Raw genomic sequence first — 14429 nt, forward strand, 5'->3', positions numbered from 1 at the left:
GACTTGATGTTACCTTTGTTTGTGCACAGACACTTGGTGGCCCACATGGTGGAAACAAGGGACAGGATGGATTCCTAGACTGTGAGGGTTGGATATGCACTGGGTGTGCATTGATCCTGCCCCTCTGCCACCCCCTGCAAACCATCTCTCCATCCCACATTCCTTTACCCTCAACTACTGATTAAGACTTATTAGTCCTGATTGCTGCTGCTAATGTCAGGTGTTGATTAATGGAGCCGGCTTATAGTCTCTGCACTACTGTGTCTCTTAGGTTAAAGTCTGGAACATTCCTAACCACTTACTCACAGCAAACATCACAGATGCACAGAAGGAGCTTCTTGGTCATTCGCGAAGGGTGGGACTCATCGAATGGCACCCAACTGCGAGCAACATTCTTTTCAGCACTGGCTATGATTACAAAGTGAGTCAGGGTCTTGTTAACCTTCATTTCAAGCATCAACATGCTGTTGTTCTATTCTGCTTCCATGGGGGGTCTTGGGCAGAGTATCTGAGGTGTGTGAAATGAATGAGAGGATATAACCCTCTGCCAAACTAGAGGATTTTGCCTCATAGTTACTTCCTGCCTTCCAAAACATGGTGGCCACAGTCTACTCCCAGCATGCATAGAGAACACAAAGCCAAGATCTACCCACCCGGGAAGAATGGCAGATGAAGGTGATGGACTACATGGAAATGGCGGAAATGACTGGCAGAATCCGAGACCAGGGAGAAGAGTCGGTGGAGGAAGATTGGAATAAATTTAAAGACTACTTACAGAAACATTGTAAAATTAATGAATGTTAGAAGGATGTTGGAATGAAGTTACATGGCCTTAGCAGAAATGTTATAAAGAATTAAGTATAATAGATTGTAATTGGATTAAAGGAAAAAATAATGTTAGAATTGGTTAAGTTAAATGATAGGACAGAAGTTTGAGGAAGAAGGAAAGGATTTGCTGAAACAATTAATCAAAGTGGAACACAACAAAAGGGAGGTGTGAGGAGGTCGCTGAAACAAGTAAAAGAAAGTTAATAATTGAAAGTATCGGTTGTGGTTTTTTTTAATTGTTTTTGTTTTATTTTTGTTATGCATATGTAATATTTTTGTTTCTATATTGTATTGTATGGTTTTGTTATGTTTAACTTTTTTTCTTTTTCCTTTCTGTAACTTTCAAAATTTTAATAATTATTATTTTTTTTTAAAAAAAAAAAAGAGAACACAAAGCAAGAGAGGGGTAAAAATGCGGGGGGGGGGGGGGAATGGATAAGCCGGCCCAGAATTGCCTAGCAGGATGTTCCCACAACTTGTTTCTTTAGATTATGTGTATGTATGTGTGTGTTTGTGTGTAGGGAGGTGGCATGTTGTTGTTATTTGTGCAAAACACCATATAAGCCTGAATTGCAAATAAATATGCCACAGTTCTGCAAGGCCACAGAATGTGGTGTTGGTTGCAGAATTCAGGTGCAGAATTGTAGAGTTGGAAGGGACCCTGAGGATCATCTAGTGATTCTAGTCCAATCCCTGCCATGCAGGAACATGCAGCTGTCCCATATAAAGATCAAACCTGCAACGTTGGCATTATCAGCACCACGCTCTAACCAGCTGAACTATCCATGTCAAATAAGAACCTCGATCTTCATCAAAGCCAGCAACAAATTGGGATTTTCTAGTCCTTAATGGTTGCAAAGGAATGAAGCAAAAGTGGGTGGTGATGTCTCCTGAAACTTCACAAGCCAGATTCATTGCTGGATATAGTTTTCAGTGTTCAGGGGCTGGAGCATTTGCACCCCATGCAGCCGCCTTTCCTTCCCCGTGGCTAGCAGAAGCTGCATAGATTTTGCCCAGTCAAGCTGAACAGGGAAAATCATGGAAATGTGCTGTGTGCAATTTGTCCAAGTTGCATAGCGTTGGGAGTAGTCATTGTTCTTTTTGTGCGTTGTCTGCACTGTGGGTGGGGAGCTCGGGAAACATTCATGAACGCACCTCTCTTTGCCTTCAGATCATGATCTGGAACCTTGACACCAAAGAGTCTGTAATTCAGATCCCGGTGAAGACAATCCACTTCCACACGGACGTCATTCTTTCCATGTCGTTCAACACAGACGGGAGCCTCTTGGCCACGGCCTGCAGGGACAGGAAAATAAGGGTCATTGACCCACGAGCAGGAACTCTCTTACAGGTATGCAGGGCTGGCGAGATTGATTAGCACCACACGGGAAGACCGCTTGCTGTTTGTTTTAGATGGCTAAAAGGATGTTCTCACCTGTGCACAGGAGACGGATAGGTCTGCAGGCCAGAAGGTGGGGTGCATCTTTCTCTGAAACAGCAGGGTCTAGAGCAGAAGATCTAGCTTAGATCCTACACCAGGTTTACATCTGGGGACATAAACCAGAGCTGCTGTCATTTACAGCCTTATTCGGTTCTGTAGCTGGGCAGCACTTTCAAAGTTAGCTTCTCCTTCTCCTGAATAATGATGAATTGATTCTGAATTGGAATCACAGCTCTCTCTCACATCTGATGGGCTGTCCGCCTAGCTTGATATAGGCAGTTTAGGAGTGGGAAGGTGACTCGGCTGCCGTCCATGACATTAAGATCGTCACTTGACTGCTTGCAGTTACCTTATCTTTCAGGTGAGGAGTGTCAATCTTAGATGGGTTGGTGGGCCCAATGTCCCTCCCTGAAGGCCACCTTGGGGCTACGCCCGTTATTTTGCACCATAACCGCCACATTTTGAGGGAGACAGTCATAGGCCATTCAGTTCATTTCTAAAGTACCGTATTTTTCGCTCCATAACACACACTTTTTCCCTCTTACAATCTAAGGGGAAATGTCTGTACGTCTTATGAAGCAAATGTGTCGTCCCTGGGGCTGAGGGGCAGGGAACCTGGGCTTCCCCTGCCAGCCCCAATCTGTTCTTTGGGGCTGGCGGTGGGAGAAAGCGCTTCTGGGGTAGCCCGCGAAGCCTCCGCAGGTGAGCCTTCATCCCGCTGCCCTGAGGAGGCTTTGCACGGCTATCCCTGGCTTTTGCGGGAGGTGGGGGAAGGGACAGAGCAAGGCTCTCTCACTTCCCCCACCTCCCGCAAAAGCCCCCTAGAGCCGCATTTTTTTTTCTTGAATTCCCCCCCCCCAAAAAAAAGTAGGTGCGCCTTATGGTCAGGTGTGCCTTATCGAGTGAAAAATATGGTACCCCCCTCATTATTCAGCGTCCAGCCTGATGCATTGTCCTGTACTGGTTGGACTCAGAGGAATAGTGGGAGGGAACTACACAGGGAAGAAGGCTGAGAGCTTAGGGAGTGGTGGGATGATGACGAGTAATCAGAGGGAGAAGATTGGGAAGAGCTGGTGTCAGAAGCTAAAGGCGTAACAGGGGCTTAGTGTGCTAAGACAGTCTGTGGCTGAGAGAAGTCCAGAATCAGAAATGAAAGCCGATAAGAGCAAGGATGTCTTCCCCTTGTGCTGCAACAAGCTAGCCTCCTCCCTAGTCTCCCAGAACCAGAAGAGGCATGAAGTGGGAAGAACAAGGCATGCAGGTGCAGTCTCCGATTGTTTGGGGGAGAGAAACCTGGAAAGGAGACTTAGATGGCTGTGGGGAGACAGGAACCTTTAGTCTGGGCAATTGATCCATGGGGCAAGAACTACTGGGGATGAGCTGCTGTGCTCATTAGACTTGACGCTCAGCCAAGTCTGTGCAGATCCTATTTTTGCTAATAAAGAGTTAACTTCAACAGGCAGGGTGTGATTTACTGCTGGCTTGCTCCTGTCACTTATCTACCTGGGATCCTGATTCCCAGTTACCCTCTTCATTGCTCCTGTGAAGTGTTTCTGTGTCCCAAGGCCTGTGCTACACACTGCTGATTTAAGTGGAATACGCAAGAGGGTCCTGCAAGAGGAGAGGACAGGTAGTTTGAAGCCTTTAAGAGGACAGTCCTCGTTTTCTAGCTCAGATGATTGATTCATCAGTTGGTGCATAATGTGCTCGTTCCCCAGGAGCACACTGGCGTTCCCCAAGAGGCCTGACAAGCCCTGCCTTGACAATCTACCTTAAATTAGTCTGGTATGGCTTCCAAATCATATACAGTGGTACCTCAGGTTAAGTAGTCAGTTCGTTCCGGAGGTCCGTTCTTAACCTGAAGCACCACTTTAGCTAATGGGGCCTCCTGCTGCTGCTGCGCCGCTGGAGCACGATTTCTGTTCTCATCCTGAAGCAAAATTCTTAACCCGAGGTAATATTTCTGGGTTAGCGGAGTCTGTAACCTGAAGCGTATGTAACCTGAGGTACCACTGTATTGCTGCATCAGCTGTACAGGGAGATAAGCGAATGCTGTGAATTTTGATGGTGGAGGGTTTTCAAGAAGCAGCATTTGGTGTGCTTGATTTCCTCTGAGTAACACGCCGTGTCTTCTTGCAGGAAGCAAACAACAAGTCTCACAGAGTGAATAAAGTTTTGTTTCTAGGAAACATGAAAAAGCTGCTCTCCACGGGGACATCGAGGTGGAACAACAGGCAAATTGCACTATGGGATCAGGTGAGTTGCTCAGCAAACCACTTCAGGCACTCGCCATGCTAATGGTTCCATCACAGATCAACACTTTAGCTCTGTCTCTCTCTGCTGTTTAGGCCGTGTGCACACACTAAATCTTTAAAGCTCATTCAAATATAATATCAATAAACAGCTATGTGCTTTTTAAAAGACATCTGAAGGCAGCCCTGTTCAGGGAAGCTTTTAGTGTGTGATGTTGTATTGTGCTTTTAGTATTTATTTATTTTTGTTGGGAGCCGCCCAGAGTGGCTGGGGCAACCCAGCCAGATGGACGGCAAGCAAGCAAGCAAACAAATCAAAGCAATTATGAACAGAGATGTGCAAAGAGCTTCTCTCTGTGAGAGAGCACAACAGTGGCTGATGTGGGGCATGGCATGCCTGCGCCATTTTGTGTCACTTTCCCTGCTCTTTTAGATGTGGCAGCCATTTTGTTTTATGCCAGGCCCCCACAGCAGCCATTTTGTGACTGGTGCAAACGCCCTATGTGCCCAGTGGCCCCAAAAAGGTTGGCGGCCCCTGCTCTAAATCCTTCTGGAACTGCATTTGTTGTTCTTGTTGTGTTTTGCCACTTTATAGCTGTAGTTTCTGGTTTCCTCACGCAGGGTGACCTTTCCGTGCCTTTAGTAGAGGAGGATATGGACGGTTCATCGGGTCTCTTGTTTCCTTTCTATGACTCGGACACACACATGCTGTATGTGCTGGGCAAGGTGAGTTCTTGCCCTTGCTACAGAGTCTTAAGTATGTGGGCAAGACTATAAATAAAACTTGTGCGATAACTAGATTCCCGTGCCTGGCCGTTGAAACCGCTCTCCACGTGGAACGGGCATTTGAGCGAGTTAAGAACGGTGGCTGGATTCTTTAGCTGGGGACCATGAAATGTCTTCCCCCAAATGGTGTGTCGGGAGCCAAGCACACCCTTCTCTTGGATACAACACTGCCCTCTTGTCTCTTCCATTATCTCTAGGGCGACGGGAACATCAGGTACTACGAGATAAGTTCGGAGAAGCCATACCTAAATTACCTGATGGAGTACCGCTCCCCTTTGCCCCAGAAAGGAATCGGTGAGCTTGCAGCCATTTTCATTGCTGGTGATGTGCGATAAAGGGGTGTCCGTGAACAACCGATAGGGCAAGAGGTAGCTGGTCATGGGAAGATAACGGGCCTCGGTCTGTTCCTCCTTCCCTTCAGTTTTGTCACAGCTGTGCAATGTGGCTGAGGTTCTTCCTTTCGCCGCTTCCTTTTCGCCACTGAGGGAATTTCATCAGAGAACTATTGCTTTTCTTCAGGCTGTTCAAAAATACCATTCTAAGAGGCCTTTCTTTTCTCTCCCCCCCCCCACTCTTTAGCTGTGTACACAGCATACTAAGCATACAAGGCTTCCCCCCCCCCAATAATCCTGGGAACTATAGTTTAGCTCTTCACAAAGCTACAATTCCCAGCCGAGTTCCCAGGGGGGAAGCAGTGTCTTTTAACTGGGCTTTAAACACATGGTGTGCATGAAGCTTCTATCTGAATATGAAACTGCACCATAGAGCAACCATTTTCTGTTCCAACTAACAGACCTTCTCTGGGGGTGCAAAGGGGAGGGATTGCTTGGCTATAGCCCAGCCGAATCCTCTTTAAACAGCCCCCCCAACTGCAGAGGAGGAGGTTGTAGCTGTTGGCATTTTCTAGTTAAAACGCTCCGCAGACGTTAATACTGAATCTCTGTTGGAAGAGCACACTTGGCCCTGGATATAATTACATGGAGACACTGAGTTTAGGAAAATAAGAAAGTTACTTTTATTACAGGAAATGCATGTCTGAGAGAAAAGATCCTGGTTCTGTGTGTCTGAGGTGGAGGTGCCCTGAGCCGTGCTTGCTCTTGCATTTGAGCAGGGGAGACACAAAGGATGTCTCTCCTCTCAAGGAGAAAAGCAGAGGAGGAGGAAATGAGTAGGGTGTGTCATTTTAGGGGGTGAATTTAATTTTTGCAAATTTCTTCAGTGAGAGGGTCTTAAAAATATGCTTTTGGGTGTGAGGAATTCAAACCCGCTATTCTTTTTGTGATCAGACAATGTTTAGCTTGGTCCGTCTATGTTTGGTGAAGAGGCACAAAAACTGCTTTTGGAAAACCAAAGAATTTTAATTTTACCTTCTGAAAATGTCAGTCAGTGCCCAATAATAATAATAATAACAGTAATAATAGCTACACGTACTTGGTCATTTTTAATGATTACTATGCAGTTTTACACAGTTTTACTTCCCAAGCAAAACTGAATAGCTCAGTAGATTAGAGCATGGTGCTGATAATGCCAAGGTTGCAGGTTCGATCCCCAAATGGGACAGCTGCATATTCCTGCAATACGGATGATCCTCTGAATCCCTTCCAACTCTACAGTTCTATCATTCTAAATTATATTAATGTAGCCAAAATATCTTTTGAATCCCCAAGTCATGCTGCAACTTGTCAGAACCCCTCATTTTGGAATTTGGAAGTTGAAAAATTCAACAAGCCCTAGGAAATGAGATCAGCAGCCCTGAGAGGTCTAACGCCTGAGAGAAGGTCAGCACCAATTACGTAGGTTGGAAAGGACAGTCTAAAACAGGATCTTCCACCCACGCTTTCCCAAGCAAACACATCAGCCTCCACTGCAAGCTGAGTTGCATCCCAACACTTCTCAACAGTAGCTCTGGGCTTTTTCTGATGCAAGTCACTTCCCACTTGCTACTGTAGATTTTGCCGCAAAGCAAACGAAGGGTGAGGCAGCGAGACCAGCAGAGAAAAATGGAGTGGCTGTTAAAGAGACAGGAGAATTTTCCAACTTGTTCCCTGGTGATCCCACATCAGGTTGGAGACAGAGGCAGCAATGTTTAAGAGGAGTTGGATGAGAGAGAAAAAATTGCACAGAGAGGGAAGCAGTGTATTCTGTGATGGTTGGAGAAAGACAGTGTTGTCAGTGCTGGATGGGAGGTAAAGACAAAGAGGCCAACCCCACTCCCTGCTCTCAGTTTCCCCCCTCTGCAAGTCTCCCTGCATGTTCGTAGAGGAAGAGGAGCAGCTGGAGTTTTAAGCCCCATGTTAAGGATCTCGTAAGTGCCTCCCTCAATCAGTGGCCCATCTATTCCAGCATTCTGCTTTTGCAGTGGCCAACTAGATGTTGTGGGAAACTTGTAACCAGAAATGGATCTCTGTACTTGTGCTTCCTCACAAGTGGTAAGTCATACCTCGGGTTACAGACACTTCAGGTTGTGTTTTTTCGGGTTATGGACCCGCCCAAACCCAGAAGTACCGGAACGGGTTACTTCCAGGTTTCGGTGGATGCGCAGAAGCACTAAATTGTGCTTTGCGCATGCACAGAAGTGCTGAATCGCAACCTGTGCATGCGCAGATGCGCTGCTGCGGGTTGCGAACGTGTATCCCACACAGATCAAGTTTGCAACCCGAGCGTCCACTGTATTCAGAAACTTACTGCCTCCAGCAGTAGAGACAGAACATGACCATCATGGCTAGTGGCCATTGTTAGTTTTATCAATGCCTCAATCATTTTAGCTGCACTTCCCTGAACCTTTTCCAGCTTTTGGAGGTCAGGCGGCGAGCTCTGTTCACAGTATTCCGAATGCAGTCACACCACAGATTTGCATAATGGGATTGTGGTAATTGCCAGTTTTATTAGCAGTGTTGGCCAGTGCATGTCTAGTTTCACATTGCCATAACACTTCTCCCCGCTTCCCCTGTCTTTAGGTTTCATGCCAAAGAGGGGTCTGGATGTCTCTTCCTGCGAGATCTTCCGATTCTACAAACTGATCCCAGCCAAGTACATGATAGAGCCAGTGTCTATGATAGTTCCGCGTCGGGTGAGTGAATCTCTCCTGGCTTTCTCCAGGTGGTTTCTAAACAGGGCTGGGGGGGGGGCGGCACTTGCTCAGATGTAAGCCAGTGTGCTCTGGTATCTCTCTGCAGTCTGAATCGTACCAGGAAGACATCTACCCGATGACAGCTGGAGCCCAGCCAGCCCTGACGGCACAAGAATGGCTAAGCGGCAGTAATAAAGGTCAGTGTGAGACCCAAAGGGCCTGAATCAAAATGATGTCCTCCTCTCTCTGGTCTGCATCATGTTAATGGCAGAACTAGAGGATCAGGTGAGCGACACACCTGTAGGAGCATTGCTAGGTTTGAGCGGGGACCCTGCGCAAGATGCCCTTCAAGCGCCAACCTCCCATATTTCTCACTCTCCTCCCCACCTCGTGCCTGGCTTTGCTGTTCCCATAGTGACAAGTGCTTTCTGTTGAAACCGCTTGGTGTTACTGGGAACTGCTCGGATAGCTCCGTCAGTCGAGCATGAGTCTCTTAACCTCAGGGTTGTGGTTTCGAGCCCCATGTCGGACAAAACATTCCTGTGTTGTAGGGGGTTGGACGACATGACCCTAGTGATCCCTTGCAATTCTACAAGCACACCTTGCTGCTGCTAAGGAGCTCATCATAAGCTCAGTCGTTCCTTTGTAGCCATGTTGGTACCTACCCAACACTGGACATCAGTGGATGACAGGTATCGGGCAGGCAGATGTGGTTTAGGGAAAACAACCTTGTGGGCCGAAGGAGGCCTAGCAAGCCAAATTTGGCTCATGGTCTGGAGATTCCCTGCCCCTGCTTTAAGCATGAGCAACGTTGAGACATGAAGCTGCAGAAATGTAGGCCCTGCACTGCTGCAGTGAACGTGTAACGGTCACCTGAGACAGTCTCTTAAGGCTTGAGTCTCTTAAGTCTCCAAGGCTTGAGTTCTTGGAGCTCTGGTGCGTGGAAGAAACATTCTCTTTTGGCCTAGCCAAAGAAATTGGGCAAAATGAGAGGGAAAAAAACTATGTATTGTCATCGCGAAGTATTGGAAGGCAAAAGATTTACCCACCCGGGAAGAATGGCAGATGAAAGTGATGGACTAAATGGAACTGGCGGAAATGACTGGCAGAATCCAAGACCAAGGTGAAGAGTCGGTGGAAGAAGATTGGAAAAAATTTAAAGTCTATTTACAGAAACATTGTAAAATTAAGGAATGTTAGAAGGTTGTTGGAATGAAGTAATGTGGTCTTAGCAGAAATGATATAAAGGATTAGGTTAAAATTGACTTTTTAATTTGTGAAAGACGTGAATAACAGTATATCAAGATAAATTATTAGGATAAAAACAAAGCTGGAAGGATTTGCTGAAACATCTAATTGAACTAGAATACAAAAAAGGGAGGTGTGAGGAGGTCAAGGAAATAAGTAGATGAAAAATAAGTTATGGGAAGGTTTGGTTTGTTTTTTGTTCGTATTTTTCTTTGCTGTTTTTCTTACTTTTTTCTATTTTTTTGTCTGTTTGTATTTAGTGTGAATGTAGTGTTTTCTTTTTGTAACCTTTAAAAGTGGAATAAATATTATTATTATTTTTTAAAAAGAAAAAAAACTATGTATTGATACATCACCCAGGACCTGTTTGAGGGCAAGAGCGCAATGGCACCTTCACCCACACTGTACCGGCACCGGTTGAGGGCCCCATTGCGCTTTGGTCCTCAAACTGAGGGAGGAGTGAGCTGCTGGGGCCGATGCAGCTTGTTCTTCCCTCAGTGTGCCAAGCGTTGGCGGCAGAGGGACTTTCTCTTACGCCTGTGGCCCAGTGTGTGGAAGAACGAGCTGCATCAGCTTTGGTCCTGTGAGGTGCTGGGGTGAAACAGCTGCTGCTCCGCTGACAGAGCTGAGGCAGATTCACTCTGGTGCCTCATGGGGCTAGGCCCAATGCAGCTTGTTCCTCCCTCCGCTTTTCAACATCGCAGTGTATCACTATATCACAATGTTTGGCTGGTGATACGTCACAATGTTGAAAATCTGAAAAGCCCTAGTCGTGTGTATTTTCTCTAGTGCAGAGTACAGTGGTACCTTGGGTTGCATACACTTCAGGCTACAGACTCTGCTAAAATAGAAATAGTACCTCGGCAACTTCCGGGTTGGCGCCATCGCCGAATGCCGGACTCCCTCCGAGCTCCGGAGGGAGCCTGCTCGGCAGGGGCTGGGTTCTACCGCGCCGGCGACGCGGGGACCCTCAAAAACCATGGGCGCTGAAACCCATGGGCATGGTGACTCGGCGGGCACCGTTTGCGTCCCCCCCGACCCGCGAAGGAGCCTTTTTAAAGGCTGCGGAGCGGGTGACAGGGAGGGGGTGGTGCTGTGAGTCCTCCGCTTCCCCTGCCGAGCGAAGCCGCATGCCATTCGACGGAGAGCGCTGACTTCTTCCATTGAAAATTTGGACTTTAAAAGAATAACCCGTGAGTAATTGGAACTTGGATTAAAAAAGGGGGGAAATTCTTTTTAAATTCGGAGCGAGCGGGGGAGGTGCAAAAAGGAAGTCAGCCTCCCCCCTGTTGTAGAGGAGCTAAAGCAAAGGATTTGACAACTAAGATCGAGTGCAACCTTTTTTTGATAAAATTATTAACTTCGCGATGGAAAATTATAAGACTGGGCTGGAGGAGAAAAGTGGAATGTGAATTAAAAGGCAACCCCCCCCCCCGGAAACCCCGGGAGTGATCCGTAAAAGCGCTGGGAGAGGAGAAATAGAGGTTTTGACAGCTGTCAAAGGAGCTGTCAAAGCGGAAGAACAAAAAGAGAACTTTGTTACGAGGACTTTGCTGGTCACATTTGTTACAAATTGGATATAAATTGTTTAAAACAAGGAATAATAAGTTACTTTGACTGTTGGGTGTGATCGGGAAGGAAACTGAGTTACTATAATCCCTCTAGAGGAGCTGTGGGACACTACAAGTATTGTTGGCATCAAATTTGAATAGGACTTTTTATCTCCTGGGAAACTGCAGAAGTGGAACACTATTTTGTCTACAGAGGTCTACACACTAAAGGAGACAATAGATTTATCTATTGAAGAATGGAAGGGACTTGACGTAATGTTTTGTTCCTGAATAACAAAGCCTCTGCAGAGGAATTAGAAGCTTTTTGGAATTAGAACATTTGTGCAGGAGAGCAGGAAAAAAAAAAAAAGAGGAGGAGAGAGAACAAGAAGAATAACAAAGTTGGAAGATAGACTCCTTCCAAGATTGGACATGTGAAATCAAAGATGACCAAAAGACGGCAAAGACTAATAAAAAGACGGCAAAGCGGACTGGTGAAGGACTGTGGTTTAGATGTGGGAGCTCCAGGATGACAGTAGATATTGACGGACATTGGGAACGCAACCGGGAAAGGGGGGAGGGAAATTTGGAATCCAAAGGGTGTTAAATTACATTTTATTCTTTTTTCTATTTTTCTGTTTATTTTAATCTGTATTGCATATTAAAGAGGGGAACTCGTGGAAGGGAACAGGTCGATTTTAGGGGATGGGAAAATATTTTTTAAATTGGGTCAATGATAAATAATTTTAAAATTTGGGGTAAGAATTTGTTGAATCTATTTGAAAGAATTGGAATACAAGAGGGGGAGGGGAGGGGAAGTCCTGGAAGGATGCCAATGAAAATTAGGTTTTAAATTTGGATGTTTTTCTTTTTCTGTTATATTTGAAAATCTTTAATAAATATTATTTAAAAAAAAAATAGAAATAGTACCTCGGGTTAAGAACTTTGCTTCAGGATGAGAACAGAAATTGTGCTCCGGTGGCAGTGGGAGGTCTCATTAGCTAAAGTGGTGCTTCAGGTTAAGAACAGTTTCAGGTTAAGAACGGACCTCCGGAACAAATTAAGTACTTAACCCGAGATACCACTGTATATCAGTCCTCACAGACTTCATTACTGGAATGAGTGAAATCTGCTTCTTTCTGTCATTCACTGGCTTGACTCTAAAAACCTCTGTGAGTCTTCAGAGTCTATTCTGAAATCCTCTGATCTTCCTGATCTTTGTGCCAAATGCTCCTTCCTGTTGCCCGCAGGCCCCGTCTTGATGTCTCTGAGACCAGGCTCCGTCATCTTGAACTCTTTGCCACCACTCTCTGCCAAGGAGGCAGTGCTGGAAGCCACAGAGCCTGCCCAGCTGCGGACCAGGGTGGCAGACATCATTGATAAGCCAAGCAGGGTGCAAGAGAGATGGGGGTACTGGAAGGCCGAGGAGAGGGGGCCAGAAGACAGGAAAATTGGGCTGTCAAACGGCTTTGATGTTTTTGAGTGTCCTCCACCCAAAACAGAAAACGAGGTATGACTGTCTGACAGAGAGAAGAAGCCTTGTTGGCAAGTCAAGATGAGCAGCTTAAAGTGGGTGCTACCGCTCCGGCGGGAAGCTAAATGGTGTTTCCATGCGCTGCTCTGGTTAAACCACAGAGCCTAGGACTTGCAGATCAGAAGGTCGGCGGTTCGAATCCCTGTGAGTGTCCCATTGCTCGGTCCCTGCTCCTGCCCACCTAGCAGTTCGAAAGCACGTCAAAGTGCAAGTAGATAAATAGGGGAAGGTAAACAGTGTTTCCGTGCGCTGCTCTGGTTCGCCAGAAGCGGCTTAGTCATGCTGGCCACAGGACCCAGAAGCTGTACGCCGGCTCCCTCGGCCAATAAAGCGAAATGAGCGCCGCAACCCGAGTCGGTCACGACTGGACCTAATGGTCAGGGGTCCCTTTACCTTTACCTAAGCTAGAAATTGGCTAGCTAGGAGTCCAGAGCAAGGAAAGTCCCCTTTCTCAGGGTGTGCAAAGCAGTACAAGGAGTGAGGGCTTGCCCAGTTGGGCAAGGTGCCAATACAGCTTGTTCCTTCCTCTGCATATTTAAACTGCTCAACTGAGGAGTGTGCAGCTGCCCTTGCCTCAGTTGAGCAGTTAAAGGAGACCCCAGCCCAGCGCTGGCTCCTGCAAGCCGACAGTGGGGTGGGAGCTCTGTGAAACTGCTCAGCTGAGGGGAGCACGGTTGCCACTCCCCGCAGCGAGCAGTTAAAGGAGCCCCAAAGTTTCTCCCGCTTGTGGGCAAGCTGCGAGAGCACCTGGGCTGTTTCAGCTGGGGAGGGGGAACCTTCCTGATTCCCCAGCTGAGCTGCGCAAACAAGCTGCATTGCCCCAGCCTGCAAGCCTGGGTGAAACCTCCTCAGCTCTCTAGGTGAGAGCTGGGGCGGTTTCACCTGGTGTCTCGTGGGCAGAGGCCAGTGCATCTTTTCTTCCAACATCGTGGCATATCACCAGACCGCGCTGTTTGGCTGGCGATACACCGTGATGTTGAAAAGCTGATATTGGCCAGCCCTACTGGGGTGGGTAGTAAAGGTAAAGGTAAAGGTACCCCTGCCCGTACAGGCCAGTCTTGACAGACTCTGGGGTTGTGCGCCCATCTCACTTAAGAGGCCAGCGCTGACCGGAGACACTTCCGGGTCACGTGGCCAGCGTGACATCGCTGCTCTGGCCAGAGCCAGAGCCAGAGCCGCACACGGAAACGCCGTTTACCTTCCCGCTGGTAAGCGGTCCCTATTTATCTACTTGCACCTGGAGGTGCTTTCTAACTGCTAGGTTGGCAGGCGCTGGGACCGAGCAGCGGGAGCGCACCCCGCCGCAGGGATTCGAACCGCCGACCTTTCGATCGGCAAGCCCTAGGCGCTGAGGCTTTAACCCACAGCGCCACCTGCGTCAGGTAAAGGGACCCCTGACCATTAGGTCCAGTTGTGGCCGACTCTGGGGTTGCTGCGCTCATCTCGCTTTATTGGCCGAGGGAGCCGGCGTACAGCTTCCGGGTCATGTGGCCAGCATGACTAAGCCGCTTCTGGCGAACCAGAGCAGCACACAGAAACGAAACACCGTTTACCTTCCCACCAGAATGGTACCTATTTATCTACTTGCACTTTGACATGCTTTCGAACTGCTAGGTTGGCAGGAGCAGGGACCGAGCAACGGGAGCTCACCCCGTCGCGGGGATTTGAACCGCCGACCTTCTGATCGGCAAGTCCTAGGCTCTGTGGTTTAACCCACAGC

The 14429-nt window shown here is 47.5% G+C and overlaps 1 protein-coding gene across 3 annotated transcripts in view; it reads left to right on the forward strand.

Annotated features, from left to right (window-relative positions):
• The window catches only part of CORO2A (coronin 2A), a 63721-nt gene that overhangs the window by 46598 nt on the left and 2694 nt on the right, over window positions 1–14429 (forward strand). For all 3 annotated transcript variants that reach the window (XM_079959534.1, XM_079959536.1, XM_079959535.1), the window contains exons 4-11: window positions 272–421; window positions 2000–2179; window positions 4409–4525; window positions 5143–5247; window positions 5505–5601; window positions 8265–8377; window positions 8484–8574; window positions 12426–12685. In XM_079959534.1, the coding sequence (XP_079815660.1) occupies window positions 272–421; window positions 2000–2179; window positions 4409–4525; window positions 5143–5247; window positions 5505–5601; window positions 8265–8377; window positions 8484–8574; window positions 12426–12685 (1113 nt within the window). The remainder of the gene's footprint in view (window positions 1–271; window positions 422–1999; window positions 2180–4408; window positions 4526–5142; window positions 5248–5504; window positions 5602–8264; window positions 8378–8483; window positions 8575–12425; window positions 12686–14429) is intronic.

The sequence above is a fragment of the Podarcis cretensis genome (assembly GCF_951804945.1).
Source record: "Podarcis cretensis genome assembly, chromosome: 17".
NCBI classification, from domain to species: domain Eukaryota; kingdom Metazoa; phylum Chordata; class Lepidosauria; order Squamata; family Lacertidae; genus Podarcis; species Podarcis cretensis.